We start from the raw sequence: 17,214 nt of genomic DNA, 5'->3' as shown, positions 1-17,214 counted from the left end.
ATTATACTCAGAGTATAAGTCTGAGAGAAAAAAGCCAATTCCAAACAGTTACTTACTGTTTGATTTCATTTATATAAAATTTTGGAAATGACAAAATATTGGAAATGTTGGACAGATTTGTGGTACCAGTGGTTAGTGATTGTAATGATGTGACATGAACCTATAAAACATATATATACATATATATACACACACACATGCGTGATACACTTATATCTGTATCTGTATGTGTGTGTGTTTGTTCTATAAAATATATAATACACATGATTAACACATATATCACATATATATCACATATATATGTTTCATAGAACAAACACACATACAGATGAATACATTTAAAACTGGGGAAATTCAAACAAAATTGGTTGATTTTATCAATAAAAATAAAGAAGTTGTCTTACTATAGTTTGGCAAAATGGTACTATTGGAGGAAACTGGATAAAGGGTACAAGAGATCTCTCTGTGCCGGGCGCGGTGGCTCACGCCTGTAATTCCAGCATTGTGGGAGGCTGAGGCAGGCAGATCACAAAGTCAGGAGATCGAGACCATCCTGGGTAACACAGTGAAACCCCGTGTCTACTAAAAAATTCAAAAAAATTAGCCGGGCGTGGTGGTGGGTGCCTGTAGTCCCAGCTACTCAGGAGGCTGAAACAGGAGAATCACTTGAACCTGGGAGGCGGGGCTTGCAGTGAGTTGACATTGCACCACTGCATTCCAGCCTGACGACAGAGCGAGACTCCATCTCAAAAAAAAAAAAAAGAGAGATCTCTCTGTATTATATATTACAACAGTATGCATGTCTACAATTATTCAATAAAAATTTTGATAATAAATAATGTGTCATGATGTGCCCAAGTATGGTTGTAAATATCATACTCTACTAAAAGGAACCAGAGGTCTTTGAAGAAATATGTGATTCCAGGGATCGGATGGCAAAAGTAAAAATTACAAGGAGATACTGGGGCAGCTAGTTGTTCCAGGAAACAAGGAAGTGCTCAAAGATTAATGGAGAAATGCAAAAGGATACAAGAATCAGTTTGAAAGAAATCCCATGAGCCAAAATTGGGATAATTTGATTACTTACTTGATTATTGTAAATTATTAAATGAATAAAAATCCATGAATCCAAAGTTATACCCAGAGAAAGAGAGAGAAAAATAGAAAGAGGGAGAATAATGTTTCATAATTGGAGATTTCTATTACTCCAACTCTTTACTCTGCAAACTGTTAATTAAAGGAAAAGAATTAAGCATATATCCTGCCTTTAAGGGAGAAAAATTAGTCTATCCACAGTTGATGAGAAAAAGCCCATCTTTATAGGTGAATACCAGCTAATAAAAATAGAAGAGAATTTAGAATTAGAAAAGCATCATTTTGTAACATAACAACAGTGAAATAATTGGTTCAGTCAAAGATTACTGACAGATTGATTCTAAAACAGCAGGAAAAATGTTGTAAAGGAACAAGATACTTACACTGTGTCAAAATAATATCCCTCAGATTGAGGTGGGAGACCAACAGGACTTGTTTTCTGGTCACAACCCTGCTGACCAAAACAGGATATGCTCCAGACGGGATGAAGTGAAGAAACTAGCAAGAACCAGTAGATAGTGATGAGAGCAATCCCTAGCTGCTCTCATTACTCATTAGCATAAGACCCTCCCACCAGCGCCATGACAGTTTACACTTTCCATGACAACAATCCAGAAGTTATCACCTCTTCCCTAGAAAGTTTTAAATAACTCACCCCTCAATTTGCATTGATCTGCCCCTTAATTTGCAGGTAATTGAAAGTGGGTTCATGTAAGTATAAATAAAGTTGCCAAGAGCATCATACTTTGCTGACTCTGGGTGCACTGCCTACGAGTTAGCTATGCTCTAAGAGGAGCAGTATTTTCAATAGAAGATTGCTAGCTAACACTACCAGCTAACCCTTGAAATCCTTCCTGGGTGAAGCCAAGAACCCTTTTTGGTTAAGTCTCAATTTGGGGTTTGCCTGTCCTGCAACAAGATTACTTGCTTATTGCAAAGGAAAGACCATGCTTTCATAATAGAAAAATATAGCAATTATCACTTTAGTGAAGAGATAATATTTAGTTTTATTACTACTGGAATAATTTGATATCACAAACCTCTGATGTGATGAAACATGAAGTACACAATACCACCTATGAGACATACTTGCCAAAATGTATAACTTGAATTTAATTAAGCCTTTAGATGTGACTTTTAGTTATACGGGAAATAGATAGTAGAGAAATCTAATGGCATGGGAAACAACCAGACAAAATCAGCAGATAACTGGCCTGGCCTATTAAAATAAATGTTGCTGAGATTATTGTAGACTGAAGAGATTAAAAAGACATATCAACTGAATCTGATGTGTAAATATTAATTAGACTCTGTGTTTGGGGAAGAATCTTTTTATAAAACACATTCAGGAAACAATTGGGGAAATTTAAACATCTACTGGGAGTTAGATGATATTAGGAAATCGTTAATGATTTGCAGATGTGAAAATGATATTGTGGCTATATAACAAATTATGTCTTCATCTTGTACCTAGAAAACCCTGAAGATTCTTCCAAAAGACTCCTAGGCTTGATAAAGGACTTCAGTAAAGTTTCAGGTTACAAAATTAACATACAAAAATCAGTTGCACTTCTATACATCAACAGTGTTCAAGCTAAAAATAAAATCAAAAACTCAATTCCCTTTACAATATTCACACACAAATAAAACACCTAGAAATACATTTAAGCAAGAAAATAAAAGAGCTCTACAAGGAGAACTACAAAATACTGCTGAAAGAAATTGTAGATGACACAAGCAAATGAAAAAACATCCCATGCTCATGGATTAGAAGAATTAATATCAACCAGGAGCGGTGGCTCACGCCTGTAATCCCAACACTTTGGGAGGCCTAGGTGGATGGATCACCCAAGGTTGGGAGTTCGAGACCAGCCTGACCAACATGGAGAAACCCCGTCTCTACAAAAAATACAAAATTAGCTGGGCATGGTGGTGCATGCCTGTAATCCCAGCTACTCAGGTGGCTGAGGCGAGAGAATCGCTTGAACCTGGGAGGCGGAGGTTGCAGTGAGCCAAGATTATGCCACTGTACTGTAGCCTGGGCAACAAGAGCAAAACTCTCTCAAAGAAGAAGAAGAAAGAAGAAGAAGAAGAAGAAGAGGAAGAAGAAGAAGAAGAAGAAGAAGAAGAAGAAGAAGAAGAAGAAGAAGAAGAAGAAGAAGAAGAAATATCATGAAAATGACCATACTGCCCAAAGTAATCTACAGATTCGATGTAATTCCTATTGAATTACCAATGTAAATTTTCACAGAATTAGAAAAAAAATTCTAAAATTCATATGGAACCAGAAAAAGAGGGAATGGTCAAAGCAATCACAAGCAAAACGAGACGAAAGCCAAAGGCATCACATTACCCAACTTCAAACTATAACTACAAGGCTGTAGTAACTAAAACAGCCTGATACTGGTACAAAAAGAGACACATCAATGGAAAAGAACAGATAACTCAGAAGTAAAGCTGCATAGCTATAACTAACTGATCTCCAACAAAGATGATAAAAATAAACAATGGGGAAAGGACACCCTATTCAATAAATGATGCTGGGAAAATTAGCACCATATGCAGAAGAATATGGACCCCTATCTCTCATCATACACAAAAATTAACTCAAAATGGATTAAAGACCTAAACGTAATACCTGAAACTATAAAAATCATAGAAGGAAGACTAGGAAAAAACTTTGGGAGATTGGCCTAGGGAAAGAATTTATGACTGAGACCTGAAAAGCAATGCAGAAAAAAGAAAAATAGACAAATGGGACTTAGTTAAACTACACAGCGTCTGCACAGCAAAAGAAGCAATCAACAGAGTAAACAGACCTACAGAATAGGAGAAAATATTCACAAACAATGCATCTGAGAAAGGACTAATATCCAGAATCTATAAGGAATGAAACAAATCAACAACAACAAAAACAAAAACACATAACCCCATTAAAAAGTGGGCAAAGGACATGAACAGACATTTCTCAAAAGAAGACATATGAATGTTCAACAAACACTTGAAAAAATGCTCAGCATTGCTAATCATCAGAGAAATGTAAATTAAAATCACAAGGAGGGAGATACTATCTCACAGCAGTCAGAATGGCTATTATTAAAAAGCCAAAAAAGAACAGATGTTGGCAAGGATGCAGAGAAAAGAAAATGTTTATATCGTGTTGGTGGGAATTAGTACAACTCCTATGGAAAGCAGTATGGAGATTCTTAAAGAGTTAAAAATAGAACTACCATTTGACCCAGTAATCCCACTACTGGGTATCTATTCAAAGGAAAAGAAATCGTTACATCAAAAAGACACCTGCACTGGTATGTTTATTGCAGCATTATTCACAATAGTGAAGTCATAGACTTTGTGTCCATTAACGGATGATTGAATAAAGAAAAACATGCTATTTGTACACCAAGGAATACTACACAGCCATAAAAAGGAATGACATCATGTATTTTGCAGTAACATAGATGAAACTTGAGGCTATTATCCTAAATAAAATAACCCAAAAACAGAAAATCAAATTCTCATTCATAAGTGGGAGCTAAACAATGGATACACATTCACACACAGAGGGAAATAATAGCCACGGGGACTGCAAAAGCAGGGAGGGTGGGAGGGAAATGAGAGTCGAAAAAGTATCAGTTGACTACCGTGTTCACCATTTGGGAGATGGGTACACTAGAACCCCAAACCTCAGCATTACACAACATATCCATGTAACAAACCTGCACATGTACCATCGAACTTATAAAAATAAGTAAATACATAAAATTATGTCTTTATTCTTACGATGTGAGCGCTGAAATATTGAGACAATATGGCATTAATGTATGTATCTTACTTTAAATGTTTTTGAAAAATGTATGCACATATGCATGCATATAGATACGTGTAATTCCTATCGAATTACTGTTCTGCCTACAGTTGTCGCATATAGATACATAAGACAAAATGTTAAGAATCATTGAATCTAGGTTGTGGGTAGATGGATGCATCTCTGCTTAAAACCCATGTGTGTGGATGTTACTACTTAACTCACAAGAAGCAGCTTTCCTAAGACTGCTCACTGTTTTCCCAGGTGCTTATTGCACCCCAGAAAAGAAGATCTGTGCTCATTTTGTGGGGTCTCTCCTCTGACCACGCCCAACGATCAACCAAATCAATCTCCAAAGAACAAAGTCTCCACTTCGTATTCATGCCTGCCAGAGCTGTTAATTTGCTCTTGGAACAGATGCAAAAATAAATGTACTATTTCTTCTTTTACTTCTTGTCCTTAGAAGATGGATTTAAATAAGTGAATTTTTTTCCCCTGTATTTTCTCTGGTTGAGTCCACTGATGTAACATACTATTGTGGGTCGTCATCTTTACTTCACTTAACTTTCGTACAACTAGTTACACACCATACATTTTCACCCCGCAAGGCTTTATGTATGACTCTGCTTCTTCTATAGTAGGTGAATAATTCTTTTTTCTTAAGCTGATCTACCTGCTGCTGCATGCTAACTACAAGGTCTACAGTATTTTCAGTGGTTCAATATGTTAAGGTTAGGCTGATGATTTGAATCAACAATAGAAATTAACATTTAGGAGAAGGGGCAACTGATAGGCTCAGTCAGAATTTCAAGCCAGCAAAGGCTGTTGTGATAGGGTCAAGGGAAGGGTCTCTTTACATCACATTCAACAAGTGGCCAATCCTGCTGGCGCAGACAAGGAGGCTGCTCAGCGACTGAAATGGGGGTAGCGGGCTGGGCACGCGCTCGGGAGTCTGCAGGCGCCATGGGCAGAGTGCGGAACCGGGCCACTGCTCAGCGGCGGAGGCGAAAGCGGCCCGGGGATCCTCCCGCCGGCTGCGCGGCCATCGCGGTCATGGGCGCCAGCCGCGCGCAGTGCCCCCGGGTCCAAGTCGGGGTCGGGAGCCACGCGGCGGCCAAGAGGTGGCTGGGAAGGTTGCGGCGGAAGCGCCGGTGGCGGCGGGTCCGGGAGGCGGGCCCCAGAAACCCGCTGCCCTCCACGCCACTCCCGGACCCTCCGGCGCCCGCCGAGTCCCCTGAGGAGCTGGACCTGGGCGCACAGCGGGAGCGCTGGGAGACGTTCAGGAAGCTGCGGGGCCTCAGCTGCGAGGGCGCCGCCAAGGTCCTGCTGGACACCTTCGAGTACCCGGGCCTCGTGCATCACACCGGGGGCTGCCACTGCGGCGCGGTCCGCTTTGCGGTCTGGGCCCCGGCAGATCTGCGCGTGGTGGATTGCAGCTGCAGGCTGTGCAGGAAGAAGCAGCACCGCCACTTCCTCGTCCCGGCCTCGCGCTTCACGCTGCTCCAGGGCGCGGACAGCATCATCACCTATCGGTCCAACACGCACCCGGCGCTGCACAGCTTCTGCAGCAGGTGCGGGGTGCAGAGTTTCCACGCAGCTGTCTCCGACCCCCGCGTGTACGGCGTCGCCCCGCACTGCCTGGACGAGGGCACCGTGCGCAGCGTGGTCATCGAGGAGGTCGGCGGTGGCGACCCGGGAGAGAAGGCCGCCGAGGAGCCCAAGGCCATCCACAAGACGTCCTCCCAGTCAGCCCCTGCGTGTCCCCGCGAACAGGAGCAGTGATTGGGACGGCAAGCCCGCCCGAAACCGACCCGGGCGGCCCTGCGGGGAGCGTCCGAGTACCTGCACAGATCACATGCTGTGAAAGAGGTGTTTCTGGCCTGGTCAAACCGTGGATTCCCTTCCAGTATTTGCCCTTCCTCTCCACTAGTTTTCAGTGAACTCGCTTACGATCCAAATCTTGAGCGCACCTTTGTCAGTGTACGACGATAGTCTTGGAATCCCATAAGCAAGAACAGTGTCTCTGCTTTTTCAAGTCATCCATTTTATCTCTCGCTTTTACAGTTCTGCCTACAGTTGTCACAAATCACCTGCAGATGATTCCTGTGTACTATACGTTCCTGGTGCTATTGTGAACAGGCTTGTTGTTTTCAGTGCTTTGCGTCTGGTGTGTAGGACGGCAACACACAAACAGTTTGTAAACGTGCTAGGATGTCTTCCATTCATTATCGTGTGTGTGCGACGTGTGCGTTTTAGAGAGGCATTCACATTTGCACTACTTAGTCCAGTTATTTAGTGTTTTTTATATGATATGTTTTAAGCTTCATTAGTATTACATACCTCATTGCTCTTATTAGACAAATGATGTTAGTGTTTTCCTCCGTTTTGTTTTAGAAACTGTCTCTGGGAAAGGAGATGGGAGACAGGAATGAGAAACGTCTGTGTGCTGTATGCCCTCTTTAATCTTTCTAAATACCTATCTTATACATGTGTAAGTATTCAGAAATCAGTAAATATTTAATAATAGAAAAGTATGTATTTCTATGCTGTATATTACAAAACCAGCTCTAATTTATATGTAATTCTTGATATCTGAAATTTTTATCAAACAATCAGTGGTGGGTTCAACGATACCTATCAATATTATGATTTTATGGCTTCATAGAATTAAAAAATATGGATCTTTCATAATTTATGTAATCAACCTCCTCTGATGAATGTTTAGCTTTTTTCCAACTTTCAGTGCAATAATGATATTTCAAAGGAGCAAACTTCCAATAAATGTCTGCATTGTTCTACGACTTGGGTAAAATGGCCTGGATACTCTCTCCATATGTCTTTTATTTGCTGTCTGTCTCTCCTCTGTACATGTTTAATTGGATGTTGAATTGTTTAACTTGACTTACCTTTTCAACGAAGTGAAAAGAGATCAGTTAAGTACGTGTTTCCATGTACATGAGAGATGACATGGCTGTGCCATCACACAGAGGTGTTACCACCTTTCAATTCATACCTCTTTTCCATCTTCCCCTACCCCTACCTTAAGGGAAGGTTTTTGTGACCTGGTTCCTCCAACATGTTGCTCTACTCCCCAAGATTCCTCCTTTGTTCTTTGGAATAGTTTGCCCCAGTCCTTCTCCACCTAGGGATTCAGTTGAGGTAGGGAAGGAGAGAGGAAGGGAGAACACGAACATGCATATATGCCTTAGGTGGTTCAGTCATGTTGGTGGTCAGAAAATACCAAATTGCACTGAGTTACACCTGTATTACACTCCATTGCACAGAACGGATCCAGAGCGATGGAAAAAAAATGACTCAAGATGCCATGCTTCTACCATGTCGGTGTTTCTGTCTAAAGAAATGTGTGTGTATAATTTCTTTTTCTGAGAATGACTTTTAAAGCGTGTTTTGATTATTTTTGCTTCTCTAAGCCATGTGCAAATCATTCGTCAGTTTGGTTAAAGACTCATGTTCAAGAGTGCCAGACCCCCTTTTTAACTTGGCATATAGTTTAAGCATGCTAGGCTGGTTTCTGTGTGTGAGAATGCGAGCAGAGGACTGCTGTGCTGGTGAGAAGGAATGGGAGGGGGGCTAAAACGTGAGGAAGTACAAGCTGTTGGGGAAGGGGATGACTGAGGAAGAACTGGAGAGAAAGAGAAGCAATGAGCAGCTTAGATCCAGCAAGGAATACAGGGGAAAGGAAGAGGTGTTTAAGGGAGTCTTTGGGGGATTTTACCACAGGTTACAGGAAGTCAGTGTTTTCCCCTGTATTTCCAAAGGGGACTTTAAAGTTAGTGTTACTTTATGTGTTAGGTGTCTTTTTTTTCTATTGTACAAAAGTATATCTTACACTTCAAAATCGTAAATGAGTGTTTGTGAGCCATTAGTGATTGTGGATGCTGACAGTGGCTTCAGGCATCTCTTAATTCAAGGAAAGAGCAAGGGCTTGGCATTTGAGCCTGGGATGAAAACCCAACTCTTCTATACCCTACTGTCCAGCTTTGTAAAATCTGTCAAAATACAAAAAGTTAGCCAGGTGTGGTGGTGGGCGCCTGTAATCCCAGCTACTCAGGAGGCTGAGGCAGGAGAATTGCTTGAACCCAGGAGGTGGAGGTTGCAGTGAGCCGAGATCGCGCCATTGCACTCCAGCCTGGGTGATAGAGCAAGACTCTGTCTCAAAAAAAAAAAGAAATCTGTAAAAGCTCACCCTCATCTTCATTGTGAGGATGAAATGAGGACGTGTGTATAATCTGCTGGCACAGTGGCTGATGCCCAGCAGGCACTCAAGAATTTGCTATGATGGTTGCTCTTAGGTGAGGACACTGATAAATAGAACCAAGGGTCATGATTGCACTCAATCCTAGGATTTAGACACTTTTATGGATATCCTCTCAGGTGCTATTTTTTGGGGCACTTAAAGTGAGAGTTACATCAATCCAGTGACAAGGTAGAAGGAGTAATAGGAAGTAAGTCCGTAGGGTGCAGCACGATCTTTCGCCTCTTAACGGATTTATCAGACAACATCCACTGTTTCTTCCCCATCCACATTCATCCAAGCCGTGACACGGGAATCACCGTAGGTGGAACATCATCTTCTCCCACCTCATACCCTATTCTCTGCCTTGCCTTCCTCCACTTTATGCCTCCTGGCTGCCCAGCACTGTTTTCCATGCTAAGATAGAACAGTGAACAAAAAACACAGTCTCTAGGCTCTTATCACTTCCATTTAGTGAATAAGAAAGCCTCCAAACACAGTGTGACTAGGAAAAAGTGGGGTGCTGTGGGAGCACAAAAAGGAGGCCAGTTAATAAGTTTATTCTTGGGCCAGTTAATAAACTTATTTGGACCTCAGTTTTAGTGTCCTCATCTCTAAAATTGTTATGACAATAACACTCATCTCCTAATCTTGTCCTCTCTCCAGGATGAGATACACAGGAAAAGAGACCGGCCATGTTCTAGGGGAAACCATTAGCTCTGTGTACTGTGTTAGTCACAAGTCAGCATGGAGGCGAAGCATTACAGGACCCCTGGGAACCTGGTCTACCCTGGGGTCATAGGTAAGGAAATGGGAGGTGGGCGCAGGGTTGGTGCCATTTCCATCTTCTCATCTGTATCTTCACATCTACCGAAAAGGCTTCTTTTATTTATTAGGTGTTCTGTACTATGAGGACTTACAATTACAGTGTTAGGTAACTAAAGTTAGTCCTCGCAGGCTATTCTATAGAAGGTGGTACCGGCAGTAGTATATCGCCCTCCAGTGGACGTTATAAGTGATGGCACATTGTTGGATGATTCTACTTTAACACTTGAGGAATTCAAAGGCAATGGGATGACGCTTGCTTCCTCAGAGTCTCTGGGAAAGAAGCCCAGTAGTTAGGATGCTTTCCTCTACAATAAACATTTTAGGAATTACAACCAGGAAGAATAGAATCAAGAAGAGAAAGAGGCACTGTTTTTTTCTGTGTCCTTTTTATGAAATGGGACATCTCATAAAATCATTGCTCCCAAATTTTATTTCCAATTTTCTTTTCCTGTGCTAAATAAAATCCTCTACTATTTAGAATATTAAGAATAGAACCTACATCAGTGAATTTCCAGTGTCTAGTCATGTCCGATCACGCAGCTTTGACTGTGATATTTGAATAAGTAATTGGCATGGATTCATTTTTTCTAACTGTTTTTTAACCCCATCCTATGAACTGAGCCCTCCAGCTGCCATAGTGTCTTTCCTCACACTAGTATGCCAGGTACTGAAGTAGGCTTCTGGATATAGAAATGAGTAAGGCATCCCTGATCTCAGTCCTTGTGGCGCTCATGGTGTGTTGAGGAAGACAACAAATCAAGAAACTACAACAAATCAAGAAACTACAACAAACAGTGATAAGTGCTCATATTGGTAGGAGAATTCAAGATGTCCTGACGGTATATATCAAGATGGAGGCAAGGTATAGCCTTTCAAAAGAAGAGACACGCTATCTGAGATACAGCAAATAAATAGGAGTTAGGTGAAAAGCAGAGCTAGAATTTTCCAGAGAGTGGAATAATATATATGAGGTCTTAGAAGCTGGAGAGAGTGTGACGTACATGAGGATCAGGCTTCTATCCTGGCCCCAATATCAGATCATAAATTGTATTTGTTTAATTTCTGTTTTCTATGAGATATTTGAAGGCAAGGACACTACCCAATTCTTTCTGAATCCCAAGTGCCCCGTACATCATTTGACATATCATTATCCAATAAATATCTGTGTATGCATAAGCTAGGAATACTCACTGTGCACCAGTCACTGAAGTAGAACTTCTTTTGGGGTTTTATAATATCCAGAATTATTTAGAAAGCACGTAACTTAAAATATAGCTATTTCCTGCCAATGGTAGGAAATTCTGAAAAAATGTATTTAAGGTTTGAGTAAAAAGAAGTGGGGAAAACAATTAGCCAGTGATTTTGAAAGTTTTGAAACATTCATTGCACATACACATTAATATGTCCATGCATTAGCGTGTTTAAAAATGAATAAATAAAAATAACTCTATTGTAGTTATGTGCTTGAATGCCTGTTTATGTACATGCATGTACAAATGTATATCCTTGAATATGCACGGAATATGCATTGAAGTTTGTAAAGAAACACATTCTAAGTAAACTTTAGCTATATATTCTCACACATATGTACTCATAGATATGGGCTAGCTCCTCCGCCCCTTCATCCCCTCCTCAATTTGCCTTTTCCCATTCCCTTCAAGGCAGCATGTCCCATTTTCTCTAACCGTCCCTTCCGATGTCACTTGCAATGTCCACTGCTCTGGAACCAATAGTTAGTGCTGGGAGGCCAGGTCATTTGGTGTGCATGGGATGCGGCAGGAGTTGAAGGTATTGGCCAGATATATACTGGTAAATACCTAGCAAGCATCTCTTCAAGTGTAGTTCTAACATGAATTTGGGGTTTTAACTTGTTTATGTTAACAAGTAAGACACATACAACAAAGAACCATATCAGAACTTCATTTATTCATCAAGAACTTCACTTATTCATCAACGACTCTAGTGACTTCTTTGGCAAACTGAACAATGGTCTTTAAATACAAAAATAATAGTTCCTCAATTTTGTATGCTATTCTATTCACAATGTAGTAGCTACAGACACAAAACACATTATGGTTTAATCAGCATTATTAACATTTTCTACATCATTTCATAAATTCTAGTCAATCAACATAACAACAAATGAAGGCCTGATTTCTGGGTGCTGTAAATTCCCCCACCACCAGGTTTACTTCAAGCTATCAATGTGAAATCACTGAATACACTGAATACACACAGGGATGAATACACACTGAGATGAGATGAGCAGGGGCACACTATTCCACAACACTTCCACAGTACAGATGAAAAACACAAATCCCTTCAAGAACACAGATAATAGTAAAATGTAATAAGAGATATAGGAGCCCATTCATTTTGAGTATTTTATCTTTGTTGTTAATATAATTTATCGTAAGTTCATAAAATTTTATTTTTAATCATCAGCTCTAGCGAGTTGGTATGAGCTGCCTACAGCAGACTGCTGGCTTCTCCCCACAGATTCATGCAACCCTGAGACAAAACCGAACCAGTCCATCACAAAGATGACCCTACCTTCTACACTCCCCCTCCAACTGACCCCCAGGACTAAAATTACAACCCAGTTTCCCTAACATTACTTTTCCTTTAAATCTCAAGTCCCTTGCCTTAAATGTAAAGTTCTAAGTTTCCAGGAATCCCTCGTTCCAACCAGTCACCATCATCTTTGGGTATGTTTTGCCAGGGCAGAAACTCTAGTATGCTTGGTGAACTGTTCTTCTCTATGGTCTTAATTAACCGTTTTCTCTGCAGGAGCAGTTCTTTGACTTCACGGCAAAAGAACGTTAAAGGAGCCCTTGGTAATAGTCTATTGCCTGGATTTGAATGGGGGAGGAAGAGGAAGAAGGAGGGAGGGTGGGAGAGGGAGAGAGAGAGAAGGAAGTAGGGAGAAAAGAAAGGAAGGAAGGAAGGAAGGAGAGAGAGAGAGAGAAAGGCTGGAAGTAGGCTGGATGTTACTATTCCCGAAGACTGTAATATTAGTATTTCTGGGCTTGAAATTCTTTTTTATGCAAATTCTTCTGTCTTTCTGAGTGAGAACTGTAGTTTTTAGTAAAAGCTGTGTAACTGTAAGGATTACATTAGATAGTACATGTGAAATATTTAGAAAAGTAGCCCCAGGTATGTCTTAAGTACTGGAATCAGAGTGCCTAGGTTTGAATCATAACCTCTTCCTTTACTGGCTAGGTATTTCTAGGCAAGTTCATTACCCTCTGACTCTCAGGTTTCTTTATATGTAAATGGGGTATAAAACAGTATCTACCTTATAATGTTGTTGTATGCATTAAAATGGATGATGAAACATAGTCATCTCTCATCTTAGGATATCTTGAATTCCCCTACTGCTATGAGCACTATCACCTGTCATCCTAACAATGATTATTTCTGACCCTAGTGGCTAGCAGCTTACCAATCTACTGTGTTGCTAGACTGCATGTTTCCTGGTGCTAGCTAGACCATCACATTGTTAGATCAATATTTAATCTACTCTAAGGATTTCTGTTTGTCATATTTGTATGGATCAGGTTGTATTTAATTATTTTCCACCCCCATTTTCTGACCATAAAAGTACAGATGAATAATAATGCCTAATCTATACCAATAGCTCTATGCTAATCTTTGATACTCACACAATGTATAAGACTAATAATACTGTGCTTCTACTGTGTACAGGAGTCATTTCTCATCTTCCTGGCAACCCCAAAAGGTGGATTTTATTATCTCTAATTTACACAAGAGTAAATAAGCTCAGAGGAGTGCAAGATCATGTCCAGAGTCACAAAACGAGTAAGTAATGATCAAGGGTATTTATGAATCTAGATTCCATTCCCTTCACTGTAATTCAAATGGTCTTGAGTTCTACCAGTGTGAAAGGTCAAATCGCATTGTCTTCCAACAAGGCTATATGATCATTGAAGGCAGAGAATGATTTAGCATTCTCTTGTACCTCTGGTGCCCAATTTAATGTTAACCTCATAATAAGTACGCATAAAATACCTGATGACTAGCTTACAAGGACTCAGTTTGTATTTAAAATTCAACATAATTTGACAAGGCTGAATCTGTAATGATATTACAGCCAGAGAAAGAATGTGTTACTCAGACATTCTCTCCATCAAAATATTTTTCTGCTCTCAGAAGCTGTGTGAGTTGGTGAAAGAGACTTGAAGCAATAGCTATTTAATCAGATATTTGTTCCCAAAACTCAAGAATCTTCATACTGTTTTACTTATATAATCGTATATTTAATTCAAAAATATCACTTGCTATTAATTACATGCATAAGATAAATAAGAGCATATTATGTTGTTTACTTTCATGCATTAAATTCGTCTGCAATTTGCTATACTTATCTCACGATAATTAATCCTCAAATACTATTGTTTAGTGAGCCTTGTTGCGCATTTGTTTGTTTATTTTCTGTCTCTTTGAACTAGAATACCAGCTTTCATAGAGCAGGGACATTTACTCAAGGAACAGTCTCAGTTTTCTTCACTGCTAAATCCACAGCACCTAAAGGGATAGCTAATCATATTAAGTGAATAATAACTACTTATTGCATGAATAATCTAATCTATGAACCAGCCTTGGACATAAAGTCCATCCTAAACAGGGCTCCTTTCTGAATGCTGAGTACCACGGAAAGTGGCCAAGGTAAGCTGCAGGGAGTCCCAGAGTCTAGTAAAGCCAATGCAACTAAGACTGCAGGCTTCTGGATTCAAGCAGATCTAGAAGCTTCTTCCTCTCTCACTTGCAAGTTGTGTAACATCAGCATTGCTTTAGAACCACTCTTAGCCTGCCACCTCCTCTGTATGGTTCTTATATAAAATTCACAAATGCTCTCTCATTCATTTACTCAAAAACCATTTATTGAATGTCCTCTATGTGCCTGGCACTGTCATGGGTGCTGGGAATAAAAAGAGGAATAAACAAGAATAAATACATTTCCTGGCCTCTGGAAGCTCACAGTTCAGTTAATAAGACAAACACGTTACCACTGTTAACAGCACAATGGGATTAGGGCTAAAATAGACATATTATGGCTTGCTATTGGCAGATGTAGTAAGGAAAGCTTTTGTTGTTCACATTCCAGTCTTTCTGCCAATAAAGCCTTATACCTTTAAAAGGCCTGAGACCTGCCTCTTGAATGGTCTGTGTGTAAATTTTAATATGGCAGAGAGAGTGAGAAATTATTTCTGGTTCAGCTATATCCAAGTGCAGCTCAAAAATTCAAATGGAAACAGACATGGCAAAAGTCACAATGGAGCAAAATATAACTTCCTCTGTGGAGATTCTCATTAAAGTTGGCATATGAGTGGTATTCATAGACCTCTAGGATGCAAGAAAGGATCTTCAAAATAAGCACCATCGCTTTGGAGCAGAAGCAGCTGAGGCTTGATTCAGCTCTGCACAAGAAAAATGTGCTGAGGCTGCTCTGGTTGGATGTGGTTCTGGAGTTTTTAAGGCACAGAGATGACTCAGACGGCATCCCTGTCCTCTGGGAGTTCACACTCTAACAGTCAGAAACATAAACAGATAATCTCAAGGAGTGCATATTTTTCCTTCCCAGCCTACCCTGAGAGATATTTATCAATTCCTACCTTCTCTGCTTTCTACAGATGAGCAAACAGGGTAGTTTCAGTAACTACCCTGTTCAGTAACTTGGGTGGTAGGTAATGGAGCAGGGGTTTGCATCCATATTTATCTGTCTCCAAAGCCAGACCTCTATCCACTCACTATGACAACACTTCACGTATATTGTACTTTCTGAAATATACCTGCCCTTCCTGATGAGACACGTATAATGCTTCCAATAGGGTTCATGCCTAAAAAATCTCAGCACCCAGCAGAAAAGACCATCACTGTAAAGTGCTAGGAAAGAGCTCAAAATTGCTGCTCTGAAACCAACAGGCTGGGGGCAACTATTTCACTTTATGGTGAGTCTGAAAGGAGAAGGAAGCATGATGGAAAGTGAAAGCAGAGTCTGGGGAAGTGCACCTTTAAGTTCCAAATGAAAACAGATGGCCTTGTTGTAGGCGTGAACTTGGAATAAACTGCACAGAGCATTGGAATCAGGCTGATCCAGTGATGACAACTGACCACACTGCTATTTAGCTCTGTGTCCCTGACCAAGTTAAACTTTTGTACAGCTTGATCACACCCACGCACCCTCAGCCTGGTTTTTAGAGGCCTTCCTCTGTGTTTCCAGTGACTCATCTTCTCAGCCCTGTCAGTATTCTCATCAAAATGTTTGGCAATTACATTTCTGTATAACTTTCTGACCACTAGACTAAAAGCACTTTGTAGCCTTGGCTTGGTTCTTCTCTGTGTCCAAAAAGCCCAGTCATGTTCAGTAAATGTTTATTGTGTGACCCACCCCTCAGTAAAGGATAGCTAGTATTCCACCACCACATTCAAACTTCTCTTCATTTCAAGGCGGATTTGTGCCTTTCATCCGTACCCGGGGTTTATAATTCTCCAGACCTTCCACACCTAACATATTTGCCTCTTGATGAATCTTGGTCAACTTGTTATTATCGTATTCACTGATCTGGCCTTAGGGTGAGAGCCCATTAGATGATTTACTAAAACCTTCTCAAATACAAACTGTGATACACAATGAGTCTTTAATAAATACTTATTGGAAGAAAAAAACTTGTTGAGTTAATACAAGCCTACTAATTGTATTATTTTATGTCAGAGTTTAAATTCATAGATATCATTTTGACAGAATTAAATATGTGAATCCAATGACTGGTGAAACTGTCAACATAAGTGAACATTTTCACACTCACAAGGAGATGACTTTCCTGGTTTTCCTCATACTCCTGTGGTAACTCCTTTTCAATCTATTTGAATTTTTCTTCTTCTTGGTAGTTGTCTTTTTGATGTGCCAGGCAAAGGCTTTTAATTCATCACTTACAGTCCCATTTTTATGTTCTGTGTATGCATCAGCTTTTACCCACTAGACCTCAGGAAATCTAGACTGAAATACAATAAGCATTATCGAGTATTTATTGAATTAATTGATATTTTACTGTGCTACTCATAGCAACAGAAAACTATCTTCCAATATGGGATTCGTACAATAGGTACCATAATTTGGCTATTGTGTATTAGATGTCAAGTAAAGTTTTCCATTGCATATGAGGTGTTGAGGGAGCAGGGAATTCTGATTCATGTTTTCGGTGTC

The 17,214-nt window shown here is 40.3% G+C and overlaps 1 protein-coding gene across 1 annotated transcript; it reads left to right on the top strand.

Moving 5' to 3' along the window:
• The first annotated feature begins 4,387 nt into the window (after window positions 1–4,387).
• Window positions 4,388–7,715, top strand: CENPVL3 (centromere protein V like 3). Its single transcript, XM_028842546.2, has one exon. It carries the CDS (start codon window positions 5,822–5,824, stop codon window positions 6,683–6,685), a length of 864 nt encoding a protein of 287 aa, XP_028698379.1. The 5' UTR covers window positions 4,388–5,821; the 3' UTR covers window positions 6,686–7,715.
• The last annotated feature ends 9,499 nt before the right edge of the window (window positions 7,716–17,214 follow it).

The sequence above is a fragment of the Macaca mulatta genome, chromosome X (assembly GCF_049350105.2).
Source record: "Macaca mulatta isolate MMU2019108-1 chromosome X, T2T-MMU8v2.0, whole genome shotgun sequence".
NCBI classification, from domain to species: Eukaryota; Metazoa; Chordata; class Mammalia; order Primates; family Cercopithecidae; genus Macaca; species Macaca mulatta.
This window is presented reverse-complemented; position numbering and strand designations above follow the sequence as displayed.

Bases quoted from the DNA above. Each gene is read 5' to 3' on its own strand.
- CENPVL3 (XM_028842546.2), top strand. From the start codon at position 5,822: ATGGGGGTAGCGGGCTGGGCACGCGCTCGGGAGTCTGCAGGCGCCATG.